The sequence below is a fragment of the Branchiostoma floridae genome, chromosome 3 (genome assembly GCF_000003815.2).
Source record: "Branchiostoma floridae strain S238N-H82 chromosome 3, Bfl_VNyyK, whole genome shotgun sequence".
Taxonomy (NCBI): Eukaryota; Metazoa; Chordata; class Leptocardii; order Amphioxiformes; family Branchiostomatidae; genus Branchiostoma; species Branchiostoma floridae.
The window spans coordinates 19,884,957-19,909,744 of NC_049981.1; the positions used below are offsets into that span (position 1 = coordinate 19,884,957).

Sequence of the window (24,788 nt, forward strand, 5' to 3'; positions counted from 1 at the left end):
GGACTCCAGGCTACATGAGTTATAGCTTTGGCCTCCACCCCCAGATAGCCTCTACCAGGCTCCGTGGATCGGTAGAATCATTATCCTCACCTCGTGGTGAGGAAACGTACTCTTCTGGCCGGCAAACTCGCCTAGCGTACTATAGATTCTATTTGTCCAATTTCGACAATTAGACCACCGATCCACGAAGCCTGGTAGAGTCTACCCCCAGAGCCCCCGACATATTTTACCATTTCGATTCGAGCTCAGAAGGCACGAGACGTTGCAATATAAGTCCGGGGAAATTTTAAAATCTGGACCGTCTGAAACGCCATTTACTGCCTTTCGAAGGACAGATTTTGCTGTAAGACGAAGCTAAATCAGATATAACATTTTCTTAGAGAGAAAATGTTTTTGTTTTTTTGTGCCGGAAAACCCACGCCCCTAACATATTTTCGCAATGTCGTCATAAGTGCCAAAGGCGCAAGTCGTCGCAAGGGAGAAACCTCATTTTCTGCATTCTAGGAGTACTTTTTGCCCGAAACTAAGCTTGACACTGAAATCTGTATGAGTGATAAAATTTATGAGGGCAACGCTTCCGCAACATTTTTTACCCTGTCCAGAGCCGAAGGCCGGGAGGCTCGGAGAAATTTTGAAATATGGACCCTTTGAAACGTCATTTCCTGTATTCTCAGGGGTTCTATCTGGCATTAGACTTCGTGTGTATAACGGGTTACGAAGAATTTCTTGGAGGGGTCCAAAGTCCGGTAGGGGTCCAAAGTCCGGTAGGATTTTAAAATCATTTTTGCGGAGATATGCATAAGTGTCTGCACATAATAAGTGCAACTTGTTATGGACTAAACCTTGTTGTAAATAACTGAAAAGTCAGAGTATGTGTCCAAGTTGGTAAGCCCCAACAAGTTTGACGCCTTCCGTGCATGCTGACGAGCGAACATATCGAGAACATGGCCCGGGAAACTATTAAATAATTCATCGTCAAATACGAAATGTGAAAAGATACCACCACAGATGAGAAGGCTATCTATAAAACTTCCTAAATAAGCACAGCTATGCCGTGTCTTTGCTTTTATAGTTGGATAATCGGAGCTGAATTATGCCGCATGTTCACGGCCCTGTCAACCCCGCCATCTTTGTCAATCACCTATGAAGGAAGCCGAGCGATGCTCAACACGATGGAGTTAGTCAACCCGTCAGTAGAGCACCAATCATTCAAGAAAATCGATCCCTACCGACTAAAGAAATCCTGTAGTCATTTCTGCTGTTAAAAACGAGGTTGAAGCAGGAAATACAGAAGCCGAAAGTGAAAAAGTGTAATCGCAGGCAGACGTAAACAAAGTGCCGCCATTTTTCTTTTTGGCGACAGGTTGGTTTCACCGTGAGAGGTAATCCTTGTAAGTAAACGTATTTAAATATGCATCGTAATTCAAAATATTGCATATATTTGTGACAAAAAATAGTATTGCAGAAGCTTAGTGTTATTTTGCATGCATAGGATGCTTAAAGATATGCAGAGATGGATTGGTTGTTAACTTATCGGAGTTTGGACCCCCTTTTTTGTGTTAGAACGTTCCACTGAAACGCAAGTCCAAACCTGCCAAAACTTTCGCGCGCTGTCAAAGTAAAGTTCGGAATGCTGCCGTTAAAGGAAACATATATCTGCACAGCTTAAATCACAGTTATATGGTTGTTAACAAGATCTTGACTTGTTTTTGATGGGTTCTCAGTAAAACGTACGATGACAAAAGCCATGCGCATTCACTTAGAACAGTTACCGGACATTGGATCCCCCCCGTTAACGCTTAACGGTGAATTCGGGATAACAAATAACGATTAACGTTAAATTAAAACGACCAATAACGCTTCACGAAGAATATACCGATAACGATTAACGTTGAATTATAGCGGGTCGGAGGTTAGCAAGCGAAAGTCGTGGGCCAGCGGTTACTACGGAGGATGATACTCAGGCTACTCCCGTTAACGATTAACGGTGAATTAAAATGGCTCGTAACGCTTTAACGGAAAAAAGGCATGCAGACCCTCTTAAATATCAGCAGACCAAGATATCACCACACAAACGATGATAAAGGCTCGTTTTCATCGAAATGTAACAAATGCTGTTGCCTGGCTTTACCACTTGATATGGAGCCAGTTACAGTTAACGTTACAGGCAACATCGATAGTACAAAACATGCGCCACAACATTCGTATTTGTTGATAATGGTGGTTCGGTACGATCGTATATATCATCAGTCAGACGGGTCTATTTGGCCGATTTCAACATTTTTTTCCAGAATTGAGAATTAAACATATACCTGCAGGTCGATTTGAGCTTTCATGAATAAATAAAGGTTCAAACAAACAAATCAGGTGTGCCAAGGACGAAATCACGAAACGCCGGGAAGACGTCAGATTATGACGTCATGGTAACGCCTTCCAGACGTATCTTATGATTGGTTAGCTATGATCATGTGGCTGACACACCTCCTTTCTTGCGTCACAGGCGTTCCATTTTGGAAGGAAGGGCTTTCAGAACCCGTCAGGAAAGGGCGAACTTCTCACTTTTCTGCATAGTTTTCATCTGTTCGTTTCCTTTTAAAGACTCCACCTTTGTTTCGGAATAACTTGTCACTTGATCGGTAATCATAGTTGTTCCTGACTCGAGAAAATGCTTCGTCTTTTCGTTGGAAACGTATTAAGTCAAGGTGGGAGGGCGGTCCAAAATGGCCTTGGGGGGAGGGCAATGCCGGCTGTGGCCTCGCAAGCACAGAGAATGTGCTCTAGCGCATCCGATGAGGAGGTAGACGACCCGAATTTCTTTCACATGGTGGAAGGATTCGTCGAGAGGTCTGTGGAGATCGTGAAAGATAAGTTAGTGGATGATATGAAGGGAAAAGGCTCGGTGGAGGAGAAGAGAAAACGTGTGGAGGGCATCCTAAAGATCATCAAGCCCTGCAACCACGTTCTGGCCGTGTCCTTCCCCATCAAGAGAGACAACGGAGAGTTCGTCATGATTGAGGGCTACAGGGCTCAACACAGCCAACATAGGACGCCATGCAAAGGAGGTACACTGTTTACCAATCTTGCTACCAATACCATATATTATGATACTCTTACATAAAAAAAATAGTCTGACACACTCACACACAGGGAGAATGAATTGATATCTTGCATTCTTGGGGTGATTTGTTTGACAATGCCTGCAAAAATGACAAACTTGTGAAAAGTTGTAGTTGAAGCTTGTGTTGTGTATATCACACAGACTGAGATTCTCATGAGTAAATATATTTACGGAACCAATGATATGCAGTATTATGCACACATGATTGCATTGACTCTTGAACCAGTGGAAGGTCAGAGAGTGGTACTTTTTATAGAATGATTGACTGATGACAGCCATAACCATGTCACTGGTGTCACCAAATTGCCTTTCATGAAAATAAATATGGAATCCCCAATCGCCCCTCTACCTCCATGCAAAGAAGAGGGCCTTCATGCCCTTTTCCGTTAAAGCGTTACGAGCCACTTTAATTCACCAACCCGCTCTAATTCAACATAAGCGTTATCGGTATATTCTTCATGAAGCATTATTGGTCCTTTTAATTCAACGTTAATCGTTATTTGTTATCCCGAATTCACCATTAGATTTACCAAGAAATTTTTCGTAAGCAGTTATACCCACGAAGTCAAATGCCAGATACAGCCCCTGAAAATGCTGGAAGTGGAAATGGCGTTTCAAAGGGTCTAGATTTCAAAATTTGGCCTTCAGTGCTGGACATGGTAAACATATGTTGTGGAAGCGTTGCCCCGAAAAAACCTTTTCACTCATACAGATTTCAGTGTCAAACTTAGCTTAGTTTCAAGCAAAATTACTGTTAAGCGTCAACGGGCCTCCTGAATTCACCGTTAAACCAAGACCCCCCCATGCAGACCCTCAAAGAAGCTTTTTAAAATTTTTTGCTCCCTAAGTATGACTGTGTACTAAAAATGTCTGGAAGTTTTGATGATGAATTCACGGAATCAGGACGATTCGGACCTTTACCGACTCGGCTCTGTCAACTCAGCCCTAAACTTTGGTCAACTCGGCCCTAAGCCCAACACTCTGGTCTACTAAAATTTTAGGATCACGGCAGGCTTGTGCTAGAGTTCATAGACATTTCGTTTACGCTTGTCGCGGACATATATATTGCCGCAAATAAAGACGGCACATCAGACTAGTCCATGTTCTCACCAGTTCGGTAATGTTCTTTTCTTAACCTTCATGTATTCTTTATAGACATCGGATGTTAATATGTTGTTGCTAAAATGAATAACGTTACCACAATTAATGGAATTTGCTAAATAATTTCACTATACTATTATAGTATATATAGTAAGTGAACAGGGACGTTTTAAAAGTAATTAGTCACTGATGATTCTTGGAACACCCCTCGCCCCCTATAAATGTGGTTACACCCAATAAAAATGTTCGACAAGACGGGGCAAACATTTTATCTTTGTCTTTTTTGTCAGCAAAGTTATATACTGATTATATAATTCAAGTTCAGGTTTATGCAAGGTGTTGACTAGAGTTTTTATGTAGGGCCGAGTTGACCAGGGTGTAGGCCTGAGTCGACCAGAAATTGATAGGGCTGAGTTGGTAAAGGGCCGAAGCATCCAACATCCTGAATTCACCACTGAATGTCTTGCCACTAGTTTTGTCCATACAAGTATGTCATGTCAATATTAGGCACTGCCTCAGCTACAAGGTCAACATGCGACATTGACATCATATCAAGTTGAACTGTTGTTCCCCATCTCAGAATGGAGGGGTCCATTCTATTTCTATTTGAAGCCAGCTGATCTTGAATGACCTGGCCAAGGTCAAATGTGTTAGCGAAACACTCAATATTATCATAAGCATGTTTTTCTTTTCAGGAAATAGGTCTTTATATATATGTAACTTGTTATGTTTATTGCAAATGCTGTTTGCAAGGAACCAATGCGAACTGATACTAGTGATGGTAGAATTTATATGTTAATTCTAACAATCTGTTAGTGTCATTTGACATTGGCTTTGTGTCCTATGCAAGTTGCATGTCTTCTGAGCAAGGAGGTCTAAAAATCAATGATTTGAAAGGGGCAGCTGTGCCACTAACTTACTAGTAGCATAGTCTGCTTTGCAAAACTTTAATATGTTAGAATTGGATCTGAGGGCCTGCAAATAGATACTGAGTGCGTATTGTGGTAATTTGGCTGGGAGTAGACTCCTTTGAACCACACGAACCGCTTTCATCATAGGGGGATTTTACTCACAAGCTGTAACTAAGGCTAAGGAAAATATCACCATCTTTCATTAACATCAGCTTTGAGATTTAAGACGCAGTGTTACTGAAGTAAAATTTTAGCTTTGAAGTGTAACTTGGATGTGCAGTTTATTTTATACCAAATTTTGCTACTAGAGTCCATTCCAATACACTATGAGGGTTTTTAGGCGATATTTATAATTAGTCTGAATTATTTTGAATAAAAGAATATCTGAGCCGCAATAATTAAATTATTTTAAAAAAAATAGACTAAGAAAATACTCATTTATTTGAATTTCTTTGAATATTTTAGAAACATTTTGAAAGTAACTGTACAAAAATATCTTTATTTAGAATAATTGTGAAACCTCTCTGTGATTATTTCACATTTACAAATATTTACAAAAAATGGTAAACCTGGCCAAATGGTAAAGTTAGTTTATTGCCCCCATAAAAGTAAGCCCTATTGTTGCAGCTGTATATTTTTAGATTTCACTGCTGGGCACTGGTGGATCCTTTGTGGTGGGCCATTGTTGCATGGCACCCAACCATACTTTGCAAGGATGTGTGAATTGCTATCTTCCCAGCCCACCGAACCATTTACAAAAAATGGTAGAAAATGGTAGAAAATGGTAAATAATGGTAGAATGCTGTTATCATTATTTAGAAACCATTAGAAGTATCCAATTCCGCACCATGAATATTTCAAAAGTTTTACAGGACCAGGGAAATATTTGTAAAGTTGAAACAGTGTTAGAAATATTTCTGAAGTATCAAATGTCCTAGACATATAATTACAAAACTTTAAAATCAATTCTAAACAATGGCAACAAACATCCGCATGGTGTCTTGGAATGGACTATTCAATGGAATATTCAATATTCTAAAAAGGATGGCTGTCAAGTCCAGAGCACATAACAGCTGAGCCTTTTTTGCCTTGCACCAATTTGGGCTGATACTTGTACCAGATCAATACTTTTTAATGAATATCTTATTGATTTTTGCATTATCACAATGCAAGCATCTGTAAATAAAAGGGTTGTCACAATCATGCAACATTAGACATCAAGATTATCCTCTGTAGCAAGATTCGTCAAGATGCAAGCTTCTGTGGCAAGATTTTTCAAGATGCAAACTTCTGTAGCAAGATAGACATGTTATTATTTGTAAAGTAGAAGCCATCAGAATGCAGTAGCAATAAGAAAACATGACATAGTAAAGCAACAATCAGAAAAAACAATATTTGAATACCACTTTGAATGCAGCATACAATATAGGCTGTCACACCATGATGCATTTATGGTTCCGGGTCGGAGTTCAAATCTGACCGGAGTTGGCGGAAGGGTGGTGTAATAGGCCGGAAGTGCGCTGTTGTCTCCCTAATTTTTGCTCCCTATTGCTTGGTGATCGTTATAGCTGAGCATAGATTTGTCGTGTTTCCTGAAAAGCCCGTGGGTTGTATTATTTTTGTGCGAGGAGTAGTTGGCCCTCCAGCGAACTCATTTTTGTATTAGTCCGCTGTAACGGTGATGCGTTTTTTTTGCCTGATGACCCAAATAGCATCGTTTTTCATGCCATTTCGAAGAAATTACGTCATCGGAGATTGCAAAAAAGTTATCACATGGAATTGTTTTTATTTTCATTTTGCATAAACATGAAGAATTTAGCTTCTCTACCACGTAGGCCGTTATCCTGGGAAAATTCGTTTTTTCCAAGCAGCTTCGATCAAAAAAGTGTTAAAAAATTATAGTTTTCGGGTCCAAAATAAAAATTTTACTACATATTCTACCCAAAATAAAGAGGCAACAGACGATAACAATAGGTTTGTCGGAAAGAGGCAGTAAACGGCTTTCGACCATATTGATTAAGTTTCGCGTCCTACGTTTACTAGCGGAACTGTAGCCCATCGGCCTGAGGCTGTCCGCCAACCTCCGAAATCGTAAAAGAAACTCCGGTCCGAGACCTTATGAAAAATATATTTTTAAAATTAATTCTTCTAAAGTAAAAAGATCATGTATTCCAAGGCTACACATAGCCATGCTAGTCTGAATAATTGGTTCATGAGATATTCTCTGGAAAGATGTAACTTTATAAAAGTGTGAGCTTTGTATGAAACATTGATGATGAGAATGTTCAATGTCATGTAGGACATGTAGGTGTGGCTCTATTTTGCTGTAACCTATGATACTTTTAATGGAGCTTGCAATATTACACAGTTATTCAAAGTACTGATAGATCAATACCTGACCTGATGACGTATTGATCCAGTAGCAGGCTAATGTCAGCAGGATGCCTGAAATACACCTTTTTATAGTGTATTGTACTGGTAGTAAATATAATGTTCAGGCCTGCACAAGATCTCCATGTCGTTTCAGTATGAATTGTGTCTTTCATATAAACAGGTATGATCAGAAGCCATGACATGACAGGTGGTATATGGTTTATGGTTCCCATCAATTAATCAGGCTATGGCCATTTTATGTCAAATACTTGAAATAGATTGTTTCTAGTGCTGAGAAGCCATCACTTCATTTGGACCAAGCTGAAACAATCATTGGGAACATTTGCTTGATGATTTATACTGCAATCCACCTGATGGTATATATGCTCCAGGCTGAGGGAAGGTTAACATTTTCCCTGTATGCATCAATATGATGGATTTAGTATGGGAATGGCTAGACCAATGAGGTGATGTTGTCTTTTCTAAAATCTATAGACAGACAGACAGACAGACAGACAGACATGGAAACAAGCAGTTTGAACAGTCACATCTGAGTGGATGAAAGTTGTTTTGAATTAGAAATGAATTTACATGTAGTTAATACATGTACAATGTAGTTAAATATTTTATGAAATTAATTTATACATATTGCTTAGAATGTTTCTATTTGATATGCACACTCAAAATTCTTGCATCTGATAGAAAATGGGGCTTTGCGTATTTTCAAGACCAGTTGTTGAATCCACAGTAGAAAGAAATTAGATACCAGCACCATCAGCAAACAATGTTTGCGTTATGTAGGTCATGGAGGCACTGATTGATATTGGGATAATGGTGGTGCACATCTTTTCATGCCAACACTACTTGCCACTAAACTTTGTTTTTCCTACAGTCTTTCAAATTAAGATCTCTTTCTGTCAACTGTGTACTTATACCGGTAGTTTCAGGCCCCATTATAGTACAGTAGATACATTTCTTATTTTCTATTTCCATTTTTACACCATCCCTATGATTCTTTTGGTTTGTTCCTCATCCTAGAATGACTACCAATTTAGAGCTTGTGGAAAGAACAGTTCTTTCAGCAAATTATATGTACTGTAGCATACTATCCCCTGTTTTGTCCAACGCTGGCTAGGTCATTTATTGAGCTCTTGAGGACAACGCCTTTTAGGCCATGCATACATATCGGCTGTGAATTCCTAACATTGATCCGAGATATACTGATGCATTACATAGCTGTCAGTGGACAGGGACTAAATATACTCATGTGCTTGATTAAAGACTGATTATATTTTAAGATGAGCCAAAACACATATTGCAATAATCTATATGATCATTTATTTTTTGATATGAGAAGGATATGTGAGTCGCTGGATAGGCATAAATTTTGTTTTGTATGCCAAAAATGTTAAAGTGGTGAGACATCAATAACAAATGCTCCTTGCTCATCAAATTATCGAGTCAGACAGACGGACAGACAGACAGTCAAGTACTTGACTGTACATTGACTGGAGGACCTAAATCCTCATAAGATATGGACTAATGGAGTCTGGTTTTGGGCAGCCACCCAAACTATAGGATAAAACTCCAGACTCCAGTACTATGTAAGAGGGTCTGCATGGGGTGGTCTTGGTAACGCTTAACGGTGAATTCGGGAGGCTTGGTAACGCTTAACGGTGAATTCGGGAGGCCCGGTAACGCTTAACGGTAAATTTAGGAGGGGTTACACAGCACAACAGTAACATTGACATTCATTCCTTTTCGTACAACGCTAGATTAGGGTATCTCAATGGTTGAAAATGTCTGACAAATGGATTGTGAGAAGGAAAAGGTGCACAGAACCCAGAGGAATGACAAGGACACTGTCCGCTGCCTCAATCAATGACATTCGCTTCCATGGGGCAATGTTCCCACCACAGAAGCGGCGGCAGCAAATTTCTTATGGGGGGAGATTGAACTATTGCTGACAACTTTTCAGAACATGCAGCGGTATGCTCCCGGCTCCAGGGAAATTTTTTAAAATCATGACCCTCTGAAATGCTATTTCCTACATTTTCCGGCAAGTTTTGCCAACAGACTAATGACATTTTCATCAAAATTACACATGGTTGTAGCTTTGACCTCCACCCCGACATATTTTTTACCATTTTTAGCTCGGACGGCACGAGACATTGCAAGATAAGTCCGGGGAAATTTTGAAATGCGGACATTTACCGCAGTTTGAAGGACAAATTTTGCTGGCCGACGAAGCTGAATTAAATGATATTTTATTAGAGAGAAAAGTTTCTTGGGCGACGACCCACGGCCTCAAAATTTCGCCATGTCATCCTGAGCGCCCGGAAGGCGCAAGCCGTCGCAAGGGAGGTTCGGAGAAACCTCATTTTCTGCATTCGAGTAAATTTTGCCTGAAACTAAGCTAAGTTTGACACTGAAATCTGTATGAGCGAAAAGGTTTTTGAGAGCGACGCTTCCGCAATATATCTTTACTATATTTAGCGCCGAAGCCCGGGAGGCTCGGCCGAAATTTTGAAATCTGGACCCTTTGAAACGCCATTTCCTTTACTTGTCAGGGGCTCTATCTGGCATTTGAATTGTAACGCTTAACGCTGAATTCGGGATAGCAAATAACGATTAATGTTGAATTAAAACGACCAATAACGTATCACGAATAATATACCGATAACGCCTAACGGTGAATTAAAGCGGGTCGGTAACGATTAACGGTGAATTAAAATGGCTCGTAACGCTTAACGGAAAAAGGCATGCAGACCCTCATGTAACTGTGACTGGGGTTGAAATACTTCTTGTCAGTAAATCAGCAATACTGTAGAAATTTTACTTGCAATCTTGATAAACCCAAGCAAATTGTAGCAATCACAGCTTGCTAAATGCTATTTCAAGCCCCAGTGTGAGGACAATAATGTGCAATACATATAGTTCAGTTTTACTTGAAATAACATGATTGATATGAATTTTCCTTAGAAGATGATATTGTATGAATTTTTTGTGAAATATTTACAAAAATGATTGTTTCCATGTCATCCTCAACCTCAACAACTCAACAACTGTTGAAACAATTATCAATGTCTTGACTTGTCATCAATCCTACTCACAGCACAGGTAATCCTCTTCTGTATGCAATAATACCCAGAAGTGAGGTTCCAGCCCCAGTCACTTTGCACATAAAACACAAGAGTTGCAATGCTTTGGAGTCATGTCAATATCTAAGGATCATTACTCCTTGTCTCTCCACAGGTGTGCGTTACAGCATGGATGTGACAGCTGATGAAGTGAAGGCTCTGGCATCACTCATGACCTACAAGTGTGCTGTGGTTGGTAAGTAGATGTCAGCTTCAACCTTGTCTTGGTCATGAAATGGTGAATGCTTTAAGCCTGGTATCCAATCCAATCCAATCCTATTATTGATTATAGCTGCAGAATCTCTTTTGTCCCCCCCCCCCCCCCACTTTTTGTAGAGAGGACAAGAGACTAGGCACCTATAATAGGGTCAAATAATGTCAGGCTAGAACATGTCTGTTTGGGAAACAAGCAGCAAAATAAAGTACTTATAGTCGACATTTCTTATGTAGTATACACTTTCCCTGTTTTCATTTTGCATCTGTATTTCTCCCTCTAAAAATTAGCGTTTTCTCATTTCCAATTACTTCTTGCATAACTTATGTATCCAAAATGTTTCTGTGACATTTCGTCTGGAAAAAGAATATGGTAGCATATCTAGTGCCTTCTTACCTGTTGACTTTGTGTTTTCCTTCTGCCCACAGATGTTCCATTTGGAGGAGCAAAAGCTGGACTCAAGATCAATCCCAAGGAATTCTCTGTGAGTCCTAAAGGGTGCTTCTAGTTACAGGGCAATTATGTGTGCCCTTTGCTGCAGCAAGAACTTAGTGTATTTTGTTTTTAGTGAGTAAACTAATGTTCAAATTAATGTTGCTATATATTCTGTGTCATGTTCATACAGGAATTGGTAATGTACATAAGACAGCCTTTATCAATCATTGTATGCAGTACATGTAGTTTTATCATTAGCATTTTATGGTACAGATTTCAGTCTAGTTTCTTCTAAGGGCAGCATGTCATCTTTATTCTTTTTGATTGTGGGATTAAGGAAAAATTATTCATTAATCTGTTCAACATACTAGTATTGCATGACACTTAAATTGAAATGGCACAGGCTGTCAGAGTCATCTGTATTTTGTTCATATCAGTTGTGCAAGTGTGTTTGATATGTTTTATTGTCCTCTGTTGGCAGTCATCCATACCCAGATGTGTTTTGATAGCAGAGGGTCAGATGTCCCATGTGGTCTATATATAATTGCTTGTGATATGTTTTGGAACGCTGATACCTGCTCTTGTATATTAAAGAAGGTTATCCAAGTTTTGATAGAAAGAAAGAAAGAATGAACCATTTTCTTTCCCCATCTAACATATTAAGTTATATTTGTGCAAAAGATTATAATTATTGGTATAATTTTTTTAATAATTTCTCCAATTGAATGGCCTTATCATGATTAACATCACTAAGAAATCAAGAAAAGTTCTCACCAGTTTGATTGAATTGCTTGAAATTGTTCAGCACTAGACCTTTTGCTTGACTTAAGTTCGCCTGTTCCTGATTTTGCATACCACTGTGACAGTGGTCATCAGAATGACATGTAGTTTACACAAGGCTTGTTAACTATACTGAAGATGGTAGGCAGGTATATTGCCTGGCCATATCAATGTGTCAACTTTTTGTAGCATGGTTTGATCTGTGCATTTGTAACCACCCATCTATGTAATGTAAATGGAAATCCATTGAATTTGAAAATAACACAGTAACCTATGATCATAATAGCAACTAACATTTTGAGAGCTGGACTCAAAATACTTCTGTGCAATGGTGCAAACAGACACAAACGTTTCTCAACAACCAGAATTAAAGCTCACCAGTATTTGTAAGAAATATGATCAACAAATTTTTTGACCAATCGTATTGCCTTACTCAGGAGTACTGACCCCATGTCTTCTGACATGTGGTCTTACAGTCACCTGACATCAGCAATGGGTCAATATTCCTACATTTACTTCCTATAAATCATCAGAACCCATCAGCCTTCTTTTGGCAATGCCTCAGGGGTGATCCTAATTTCAACTAAACATTACAAGCTTCCAGGCACCTTTGACTTCACTCCATTTAGGTATTCAAAATTGCCAACATAATGAAAGAGGTATTTTGAATCTTGTTGTAATGTAACTAAAACCTGTCCTGAGTGTTCTTGTTCTCTCTCCTCCTTCCCTGTTTGTTCACTGTAGGTGACCGAACTTGAGAAAATAACGCGACGATTCACTGTTGAAATCGCCAAGAAAGGATTTCTTGGTATGTAGTACTGAGGGTAAGATTACTTGAAGGGGGTGCAGGCTGTAGTTTGTAGGGTGAAGGAAGGTTTTTTTTTTTGTTATCAGGAACGGGAGTTGGAGAAGATTACAAGGAGGTTTACCATGGAACTTGCCAAGAAGGGCTTCATTGGTAAGGTGGTTCATGTGGACGTGTCTGTGTGTATTTGTACGTTTGTGAAGATTATACATCCAGGAATATAATGAATAGATGAAAGTTGAATCTCTACTTCTGGATAAATCAAATTTAATTCAGACGTTTCAAACGACATCCGTCGTTCTTCTTCAGTGAAATAGAAATAAAAGTTTACAACTCTGCGGAATAAGGAATACTTCTTACGTTCTAAATAAACAAAAAAGGTAACGGCTAAGGTGTTCTAAAGTAAACATGGTAGGTAACTACAGAGGTGTTCTAAACAGTGTTCTAAATAAACAAAAAGGTAACTGACAAAGGTTCTGTGATACATTCTAGCAAAATAAGAAAGGCTAACAAGGGATATAATGATAATAAGTGTCTATATATCAATAAAACCATCATTTACTTTAAAACATCATTCCAAGCACTGGAAAGGACAGTTCTCAGCCCCCCCTTTCGATTGAGAGATGGACGATAAATGCGCTCGTAAATGGCTTCCTTAACCTTGTGTTTGTGTATTTGTGTTCGTCATTTTACAACTGGAAGACATCTGTAAGTTAATGTACAGCATTTGCAAAATATCAGTTAGGTCACATCAGAGCTGTCTCCAGGACCTGTCCTTCAGCCCCAGAACGGAAATTTGCTTGTTGAGATGGACAAAATTTCACCCCATCCATCAAAAACTTTTGATATTAAAAAAGATGAGGAAAATGTACTTTTTTAGACAAATTTAACAATGCAAATTAACAACATGGGCTCCCAAACAATGTGTGGGACAGAGAAATATATAAAGCTGGAGACAGCCCTCGGTCACACAGATGATATTATGAATGACATCCTCTGAAGACCCCAAATATGATAGGAAAGTCCAAAAGAAAAATTATGTCTGTCTCACCGCAACTTATCAATGGTATTTTTGACAACTGAACTTTGTACCATCAGTTCTGGGGGGTTAACCTTGGATGTACCCCTTACATAACGTCACCACACATACCTTGTGTTTGTTAGTGTCCTATGTTCCTCTCTGTAAACAATGTAAAACTGGTCACTTTAAATTCAGAAAGACACTGGTATTTCAGAAGATCTGCTTTGAAATTCAACCTGTGATTAAATTTACAGTAAAATTTTACAAACCAACTTAAGTACCATGCTCCACTATCTTGATTTTTGAAAGTTGACCAGAGTGCCTTTATTCCAGTGTGTTTTCAAATTTAAAGTGAGCAGTGTTATATGGCAACATGATAATGAATATTTTAAATCAATAAGATACAAAAATTGAATTATAACAAATAGCATTATTATTCCTTGATCTGTTAATGTAATCATGGTTTAAAGTTTTCACATGTTCAGTTGTAATATTTCACATGTAATATTACATAAATGTTTGACATCACCTCGTAATCTGTTTAAAACCAGTGAATCAGGTGTAGTTTCAGCTAAACAGCTATTGTCTCTGCAGTTGTAATGCCTGTTTCATTGGATTTGTTAGCCAAGTTTATATAATTGAACTAACGGCTGTTTTTTTGTGTCCTGCCCCTCAACTCCCCCCACCCTGTAACATTCTTACGCCATCTCAATTATCCTTCCTCCCAATGCTTGTTCTTATTTTCATGTAACAAACTTTTGATCCCTTACTTTATCTGGCATTTCATGAACACTTTCCAATGCTCCGCCCTTCACCTCCCTTCCATCCCACCATAAAAACCTCACATCTGTAGGTCCGGGATTGGATGTCCCCGCGCCGGATATGGGAACGGGAGAACGAGAGATGAGTTGGATGGCCGACACATTCTCACAAACTATGGGTATGTTTGTAGTATCTACTGTACTTCACATGATGAGAATGTTCTGTGTTGTGGTTTCACAGGACCTGGCATTGATGTCCCCGCTCCTGACATGAGCACAGGCGAACGTGAAATGGCCTGGATGGCAGATACATACTCCCAGACCTCCGGTAGGGTAGGCTAGGGAAGTCAGGCAAATGGCATGATGTTTGAAGGATTACAACTGATCAGCTCAATGTAGAAAGTTGGTTTTCTAGAAACCTCCCAGTCTTGATGTAAAACTACAAAAACGATAGGAGAAATTCATTTCCTTGCCAATAGGCCCTAGAAATTCTGGCCAAAAGTTTTATGTCACATTGATTTGAATGTAGGTAGTGAACCGCCCAGATCTTGCTTCACCATAAAGAGTTGCCCATTGAGCATGCCAAATGCCTGTCAATGTAGCTGACTATTTACTGTTGCAACAGTTCTGACAAAGTTGATCCATCGATGTTCCGAGTCACCATATATATACCATGTAACAGCATTTACCGTTTGCTTGAAAAGCACTCACTCCGTAAGGTTTCGAGTCTGTTTACACAAATATTGTTAACACCTGTTGGACAATGCAATAGACTTGCAAAGAATTTGAAAACATTTGACGAATGTTTGATTTAGCCCTAAAACTTATACTTAGCTGACCCATTCTGCTTTCCTGTATGAATTTGTGCTCATCCTGCTATCCTTTAGTCAATGCTGCAGGACAGCTCCAGGGCTGTCTCCAGCTTTGAAGTTTTTCTGTCCTACTTGTTTGTCATTTTAAGCTTATGTAAATACATTTTTCATCAGTTGCATGTAATGAAGATTTTTTGATCTATAACTTTAGGGTGAAATATTTGTTTGTCCCAACAAGCGACTCTGTCCCGGGACAGAGGGACGGGCCCTGGTCAGCACTGTATTATTGTTCTTCACTCATGTTTAACTCTCAATCGTAGGTCATAATGACATCAATGCATTTGCCTGTGTAACGGGAAAGCCCATCTCCCAGGGAGGCATTCACGGCCGTGTATCGGCCACTGGCAGGGTAAGTCAAAACTAGAGGAACCATAGACATAGAGTTCCTGTATATGTACCAGACAATGATGAGTGTGTAGCATCAGTGCTGTGTGTTTCTGCTGACCAGCATTTTGCAGCTCTTGTCTTATTGGTTGAAAGGTCATTTGCCTTGGTCAGTAATTTGTCAAAAAAAGTTACCCTTTGTTGTTATGGTTTTATCAATCAACCATCACTACTCCAACTCCAAGGTTGGTGTGCGGGGCCACCAGTGGTTTATGGTGAATCACATGAAAATTGCATTTACAAAAAACTTGAAAAGTATCATAATCCTGGAATACACAGCACGTGAAACACACTTTGCATTGCTGGTTTTGTTATGTGTTGGGTTGTGTCTCACTGTTGGTTCAAACGGTTGTGACTTACAGGCCACAATGATATCAACGCCAATGCATGTGTTACTGGGAAGCCAATTTCACAGGGAGGCATCCATGGAAGAATATCCGCGACGGGCCGTGTGAGTAGACCCAGAGCTCCTGACCACTCCTGTGCATGCATTATCTCTTAATTGCTGTAAACAGTTCTTTTTCTTAAGGCAGGTCTGCTTACTAGGAAGACGTGCTTCAATAATCAAGATTCTCTAATCAAGATCCATCTCTTTCTGCTTTTTGATTGTGTGTCTTATCGCACTTTGTCGTAAATTGCATGCCTCAGGAATTTAAGATGTTTGCATCTGTTGTAGAAGGATCACACCACAGTCAAAGCCTTATACTTTTGCGTTTATCCATCTTCGTCCTTAACAGCATGTTTCTGAAGTGTTGTAGTTACTTGCATGCCTCATAGAACGTATGGTGCAGAACATACTCATTTTGCATTGATTAGAAAATGAATAGATTATATCGGCAGTCGTTCACATGTTTTGGTGCTTATCGGTTCAAGAAAATAACAAAAATAAAGTAGAGTAGAAATTATAGTCTTTTGTATCAAGTTTCTACAGTCAAACATACAGAAGCAGTTGGTGTTGTTTACATGAAAATAAAATTTTCAGATGCCAGTGGGAGTGGGATGCTCCCTCAAACAGATTCCTTTGTAGCAAAGTGGACCTTTGTTTTGAGTATTGCCCATTCACAGGTTTTCCCAGACAATCAGGTTCAGGTGTAGAACTGGACCTTATTCTTTTGTCCCAAACTGGACCTGGACCTGATTTTTCTGTACCGATACCCACCCTATGTAGTACCAATAGTGGATGACAAAAACTTTGACACTGATTGTTACACACAGTATTTGCTGCTTCACCAAGTTCTCTATAATAGCCAATGCCTACACTTTACAATACAAAGGTTTGGATTATTACCAACAATATGTAAAGTTGGTAATAGAAGTAGCCTTTTCTGCTTTTGCTTTGAATACGTCTTCTGTCTTAATTGTGGCAAGATGTTGTTTGGTACCTACAATACAACAATTTCTATATTGTACAAACATCTTCTTTTCTGCTCAAAGTTTATTCTCCAAGCAGAGGTTGGGTTGCAGGGATAAGCAGTGGTCAGAATTTTTACGGACTCCTTGAGGGGAGCGAGCCGGTTAAAATCCCGGCCACTACTAATCCCTGTGACCCCACCTCTGCTTTCAAAATACACAAAGTCAACAGTTAACAAGTCAGCATGCTGTGTAATGTTGGCTGTTGGCACTTGTAAATGTGTAGTACTGGTAGTCCTGTGTCATTGACATTGTCAGGACTTTATTGCAAAGATGTAAGTACATTGTTGACAGGATCATTTCTGTAAGCCTTGTTATTTGGAGACTTCCATGTATGATGTCATTCACTGATGACTTAAAATGTGAAAAAGTTGATTTTCTTTTATTAAGCCTTGATTGAAACATGTCGCTGAGTGAAGTCTCAGTTTTATCTTAAAGACAATTCTTAAAGACAATCCAGTGTTGACTACATATCTACTTGAAGTTTATATATAATACTGGACAATTTGTTTTCATAATGACATACTGTGGCAGAGAAGACAAAAAAAACTGCCTTTTGTTGACTGCAAGGGTACCCGAATTGCTGGCATGATATGCCAGGATTATAGGGATAGAAGTCTCAGTATTACTGAATGGCACTGGGCCAACTTTAAAAATATGACTAGTTTATTTTAAGGAAGGAGACATAGGTGTATCAAAAATACAAAACTTGAATTCCCACCTCCTTCATGCTGTATATCTACCTGTTTGGAGTCGATACCCCATGTATGGGAGTACCAGATTGTCAGAGTAACTGCATGACATATGTTCTCTTGATACAGGGAGTGTTTCATGGGATTGAAAACTTCATCAATGAAGGTGAGACTCAATTTATAGATAGAGAGTGGGATATTCAGTTTTTGTTAAAATCAAATTGTTTGCATTCTAATTGATCACTTGGTTACTGGTTTATTACTGTTTGCTGTGTCTTCACACCTGTGTTTAATATGTCATATCTGACAGCAACCTACATGAGTGCAGTCGGGCTCCCACCAGGCTTCCAGGACAAAACCTTCATCGTGCAGGTTTGTTACCTTTTGTGTTGTCTTCACGCTCTTTTCTGTCTCCAACTCTAAAAGGTTTGTGATAAAATTGAATATGCAATACATTTTGAGTCTGTTAAATTTGTATTGCAAGTGGTCAAGTGGTGCAACCACCTGTATTCATAGCATATTAGCTACAAAGGTAGCAACTAGCCTGGTACAATGTATGTAAACCTCTTATAGCTACCAAGTCTCTTTCATCCTCTCCACTATTAGCTGCAGAGTCTTGTCCTCTCTGCTATTTGTGGAGAGGACAAAGCGACTTGGCAGCCATACAGGTGATAGGTCTGGATACCTATTCTACTTTAAAGACACATCAAAGCTGATTTTACCCAGCTACCTGTACTTGTGTGGCGTAAGCCATTCATATCTGTTGTATTATCTCAATTAAGGCATGCATTTTAAAAACTTACAATAATGCAAAAGGTGCTTCAAGTGATAACAAGATGGGTTGTGCACTTTATTTGAGATTATTGCATGGATAATGTAGAGACAATGCCAGTGGGGAACAATAGCCAGTAGTAAAGTAGCCAATTGTAAAGAGAAGACCTTGATTTTTTTTAAAATTACCGGGAGAAAAGAAAATGAAACATTTGACTTCATTACAAAAATATGTTTAAGATTGGTAGAGAAGGGTTGCATACTTTATTGAGTTTTTCCATATGTAACATGCTGTGAATCATGTTGTTTGCAGGGTTTTGGTAATGTGGGTCTCCACAGCATGCGGTACCTGCACCGCTACGGAGCCAAGTGCATCGGTGTGCTGGAAATCGATGGCAGCATCTTCAACCCGGAGGGCATTGACCCCAAGGAACTAGAGGAATGGAAACTGGTAAGATTATATCTCCTACTTTAAAACCAAATTTTTTTACTTCATTCATTTGAATCAGGCACCTGTCCAATATCTACATACTAGTATAAAAAAAGAAGAATGCATAACAACACAACAATATACCTATTATAAAAGGGTATCATGATATAGAGAGATGTATTCACTTCAAATTGTCACTTTGCTAGGACTTGATAAGAATAAATGTTATGTCATATGTTAATAATATTTTCCATTTTTACTATCAACTTGAAAGCTGTCTCCACTTCACTGTATCCTTCATTATTTCCCAAATTCCTGAAAGAGCTGAAAGGCTGTGTCTCTATCAGTACCATAAAGGTTGTGATTGTTTTCTGAATGCTGTTTTCCCATTGTGTAGGCCAACGGCACCGTCATGGGCTTCCCTGGAGCGCAGACTTATGAAGGGAACCTTCTGTATGAGAAGTGTGATATCCTGATTCCTGCTGCAGGGGAGAAGGTTATCAACAAGCACAATGCTCCACTCATTAAGGCCAGGGTAGGTGTCCCTTCTAAACAAATACACACAGACACATTTGTTTTATTACTGATGCCGTGGTTGCATTCTACCCAAAGATCTCAAGTTTGGTACCTGATGGACAAGTTTTAAAGCACATAGGACTGTTAAACCTTGTTTGTACGTTTACGTGCTTTTGGCGTCTTGGTTCTGAATATTTACAAATTTGCCATATTTGGTACAAGCTAAATGTTTAGGTAATTCTCTGATTGGCTGATAGCTTGTTAGTGATCATACCCCTAGAAGTGAAAAAATCTGTTAACTTAAAGGAGAGACAAAATGTATAGCCACAGAGAATTAAACACAACACTCTGTTAAACAATTATTTTACATTTAGAGTTACTGTTACAGGTATTTCCTATGAAAGCACTATCGTCATGAAACAATGTGTTTGTTCCCAGATCATTGCTGAGGGTGCCAATGGACCGTGTACCCCTGAAGCAGACAAGGTCTTCCTAGCCAATGACCAGCTGGTTATACCCGTAAGTCAGCTTAAATCTATGTGTCCTCAGCTTTGATTGGTCCATGCATTGCATACTGAAAATGCTGGAGGAGACCACTGCAAACCTTACTCTTTCTCTAGACCAGTTTTGTGATAAACACATAAAACCACATTTTTGTCACCTAGAAAACGTAAAGGCTGGTAGGAAGATAGATGAATAGTTAAGCTGTGATGTATAGTTCTACTAGTATGGATATGCACATCAACAGAGACCCAATGATTCAAAGTACAAGATCCTTGTTGTGGTGACCAGGCTGATAACTTAACAAAGTATGTTTATTTTACATACCTCTGTGAGATAAGGAGCAGCTAATCTTTGAGAAATAGCTAATTACGTTGGTGTTACCAAGGAAGCAGTTGTGTAATTCTGTGATTGGTCCAGTGTCATTGTTCTAAACCCATCTCACCTGTGCAGGACCTGTACCTGAACGCTGGTGGTGTGACCGTGTCATACTTCGAGTGGTTGAAGAATCTGAACCACGTCAGCTATGGCCGCCTCACCTTCAAGTGGGAGAGAGAATCCAACTACCATCTACTAGGTAAGGGGTTTCGTATTTGCTTTCACAAATGATCAAAAAGGCACATACAGTAGCTTCTTATAGATGTCAGCATTGGCAAGCTTTTGTGTCATAAGAAAACGTATCAACAAGTGAAAATGACAGTATCAGTAGCTGGGTTCTTTGTCCACCATCAAGATAGCAGTTTGCATCGTGTGTAAAACCTTATGTTTTGGTGTTTGCTTTTCCCTCCAGAGAGTGTGCAGGAGAGTCTGGAGAGGAAGTTTGGGAAGATGGGAGGACGTATCCCCGTCACACCTTCAGCTGACTTCCAGAACAGGATTGCTGTACGTGTCCACTTGTGTTTTATTTTATTTTATCTTGGAAAGAGAGCTACTGGAGTAGTGTTAGCCTCAAGTTGAAGATATTCGGAATTTTTGAAAAGCCAAATTGTTTTTTGTTAATGTGCCTTTGTCATGGAGCACAAAAGACTTTTGCTCCATTTCATGCAATTAAGGGGCAATTTTTGCACCATTGACAGTACAGGGTGTTGACAGTATTATGAACACTTAGGATTGCACTTTTGGAAAAGAAAGAGAAAGAATATTCTGTGTTTTCTCAAAGCAATTGTTGTCTTTATTTTCAATAAGCTCTTTGTGTTACTCAGGGTGCCTCTGAGAAGGACATTGTGCACTCAGGACTGAGCTACACCATGGAGCGCTCTGCCAGGGTGAGTCTGTCATGTCTGCCACAGCTAAGTAGTCCTTCATACAGGCGCCTACTCAGACACAAACATTTCTGGATCATGGAAAAGGCACTAGTTTGATATCACCTCATCTGTAAAACATTATTTTTTTCTTGATTATATTACCAGTACCAAAATACTTTGCATGTGCATGTACAATTCCATGATTTAAGTATTTGACCTGTTGTAAGCTGAAAAATAATCGGAAGTGTACACATCCAAAGTGAGATGTCTGCTTGTTTCAAAAATTTAGTCCCGACTTTGGTCAACAGTTGATGATGATGATGGTAATGACATATTCTTTTCATATCCAAAATGGAAGAGGCTTTGCTCCTTACATGTACTGATTTCTTGGTTTGCTTTGATAATTTCCATAGGTGGCACTATACAGGCGTTTCATTGACGTCATAATGATTATAATTTGAATCATGTTGGTGTGAAATAAATTTATGCAATAGCATCTTAGCATATTTACAGACACACGCTGTAATCCAACATGGTGCAGATGACAAATGAAAAGCCTGTATATGTAGCATGCAGAAATCTTTTAGTATATGACGTGCTCTCTGCAAACCCCTACAGTCACTTATCCTCTCTATGTGTGTCGCCCAAGCACCTTTCCATTGTCTTTAAAAAGCACTCTAACATCTGCACATTTACCTGAGCTAGTAGCATGACCATGCATGTTCAGATCCATGTGTTTCTAAGCCATCCTCAATGTCTCTCCTCTGAAACATTTGAGTTTTCAGCACGGCTGCGGGACTGCTACAGATAGCTGCTAAGTCGTAACCAATCCCCTCCCCCTACTCTCTCCTACAGGCCCTCATGCGTACCTCCGTCACCTATGGCCTGGGTCTTGACATGCGCACGGCAGCCTACGTTAATTCCATAGAGAAAATTTTCCGCGTTATGGAGGAGGCAGGACTGACGTTTGCTTAAGGTTAGGCTAACAGGGGGAACTGTGGAGTCAGGACAACCTAACCACAAGACCCTTCTCTCAACTTTGCTAACGTGTCTGTATTAGCAAAGTGTTCACCCGCCAGGCAACTGCCTTGTGCTTACTTCTCGTGGACGTTCATGGAAAAAATGGCAAAGTATTGGCTTTGGCTGGAAGAGTTGCTTACATAGCTACTTTGGCACATTAATTAAAGAAGCTGCCCTATGTATGACAGGCTGGAAGGGCATCTGCTCCATTCCATGCAAAATCTATATATCAGGGAAAAAGCTAGATGTCAGTTATCATATTTCTAATCTCTGTACTACTACTTTCACCTAGGTGATATCCACTTAAAATAAATTTTGATATGACACACAAAAAGTTCAAATTGATGTCGGAGAAGGAAAAACATTGAGAAGAATGTTAAAATCAATGAGGAAATGGACTTTATCCATAGAATTATCTTTTTGTGGCCTTATGAATATATATACAAAGGTAGCATGACAATTACAACCCAAACAACTGTATGAATATATAGACAAAGGCAGCATGACAATTACAACCCAAACAACTGTATTCTAACAGTATACGGGAAACACTATGTTGGATAAGAAAGACTGTTTATATCTGGTGACAGTGCATACTAACATACATGTATATATTACTGGTAACCCTTGGGTTTTATCTTCATAGTCCTGTGTGTATGACATCTACATATCCGTTCATCTTTTCTCTCAAATGCTTGACACCTGTTGTGTTTCCTTTTATCTTGTGTTTCCTTTTGTGTTGTGCTAACCATGTAGGTCTTACAAATATGTCTAGTGTCTTGCCAATCAAACCATTTCCTAATGCACTATGCTACAATGCTGCATCTTCCCTTGTTACATGTGCTTGCTTTTATTGTACCTTGTTTTTATTTTTAAACCTTTACAATTGTATACTTTGCAAAAGAGGTTGGTAATTTGGCATGTTCCAACTTGTACTAGAGTAGGTACAAATGTACTTCTTTTGTCTGCATGGATTGAGATCATTAACAACTAGCATGCCTGTAATCTGGTTCATTTGTAAATTGGTATTTTCAATATTGTCAGAACTGGAACATTTCCTTTACATGGCAGAGTTCAACATCATTAACAACTAGCATGCCTATTGCTATTGATGGCAGCATTTTGCTCTGTTTCTATGTCTGTAGTAAAGACAATTTGGTATGTTTTATGTTTTTTTGCAGGCTATCATGCAGACAGCGATGACATATAACATGGGGCTGGACCTGAGAACAGCAGCCTTTGTCACCTCCATTGAGAAAGTCTTCAGTGTTTATGATGAAGCAGGGCTCACATTTTCATAAGCTCATATTTAGGGCAACACTTGACCTTTTATGCTTCTTTTTCACAATTTAGTACGATTTTGCTACTGTCATAAGGACTGCTGAGAGAATGATTATATGGTGTACAGCCATTTACTAATTAAGGAATTTCATATTTCTATACAAGATGCATGGAACAGGGAATTTTTTGCAATGTATAAGAAATTGTATTACAGGTTGTAATGTCCTTGTAATGTCCTTGGTTAAACAGATAGTATATTCAAAGGGACAATGCAGGTAGAAAGCATTGATTTATTAACTATTAATCAAATGTGATGATGTTGTTTCAAATGGGAGCATTGCCGGTTTTGGACCACTTATAGAACTGATTATACCTTTTTACTTTACCAGCCATGTTTGTATATCGTGGATATCAGTAAATATGTATACATTCAAACAGTATCTTCACTGCATAGAAACAATTATACCGGTACTTTGTTTTGAATTTGAAAAGTGTCCTATGTCTTTTTGTGAAGGAAAGTGATGCTTGCTGTGTTTACAAATGATATGCCAAATGTGGAAGTTACCATTAGCTGATCTTATCTGACTAGGAACATGTAGGTGTTATGTATGATATGTTATGTATGCAGTACCAGAGGTATGATCTTAAGATTGACATTTATCTGAGATGAACATACATGTACAAGCAATTATCAAAAATGTGTTGCAGTCCTTAGCTGGTATTGTCAAAATGTGTAATGTCCATACATTCATGTATTGATATACCTGTAGTCATGGCAGTTGGCCTGTATTTATTACCATAACCCATAAAACACTCCAGTGTTGTTACACCTTTGTTAAAGCTATAGCATTGTCACATCGTTCACTCAAATACAAAGCATTAGTAACAGCTTGAAATCACAACAATATATCATATTTAAAGATAATCTTTGCAATTTAATAAATTGTTAATGATGAAGTAATTGTAGGATTTTCTTGGCTTGTTTTTCAACAAGTTGCTTTGGCTGTT

At 39.0% G+C, this 24,788-nt stretch overlaps 1 protein-coding gene across 9 annotated transcripts; it reads left to right on the forward strand.

The window, feature by feature from the left end:
• The first annotated feature begins 2,478 nt into the window (after nt 1-2,478).
• LOC118410854 (glutamate dehydrogenase, mitochondrial-like) lies at nt 2,479-24,741 on the forward strand. 9 transcript variants are annotated; one of them, XM_035812708.1, is made up of 16 exons: nt 2,480-3,062; nt 10,759-10,839; nt 11,286-11,341; nt 12,817-12,880; nt 14,752-14,838; nt 15,792-15,880; nt 18,147-18,183; nt 18,328-18,389; nt 19,102-19,239; nt 19,616-19,753; nt 20,173-20,253; nt 20,689-20,812; nt 21,026-21,117; nt 21,438-21,500; nt 22,335-22,455; nt 23,681-24,741. In XM_035812708.1, exons 1-15 carry the CDS (start codon nt 2,666-2,668, stop codon nt 22,452-22,454), a joined length of 1,629 nt encoding a protein of 542 aa, XP_035668601.1. In that variant the 5' UTR covers nt 2,480-2,665; the 3' UTR covers nt 22,455; nt 23,681-24,741. The 9 variants fall into 9 exon arrangements, with proteins under 9 accessions (XP_035668604.1, XP_035668601.1, XP_035668600.1 ...); XM_035812707.1 differs by lacking the exon at nt 15,792-15,880 and adding an exon at nt 16,278-16,366; XM_035812705.1 differs by lacking the exon at nt 12,817-12,880 and adding an exon at nt 12,967-13,030.
• Nucleotides 24,742-24,788: the final 47 nt, after the last annotated feature.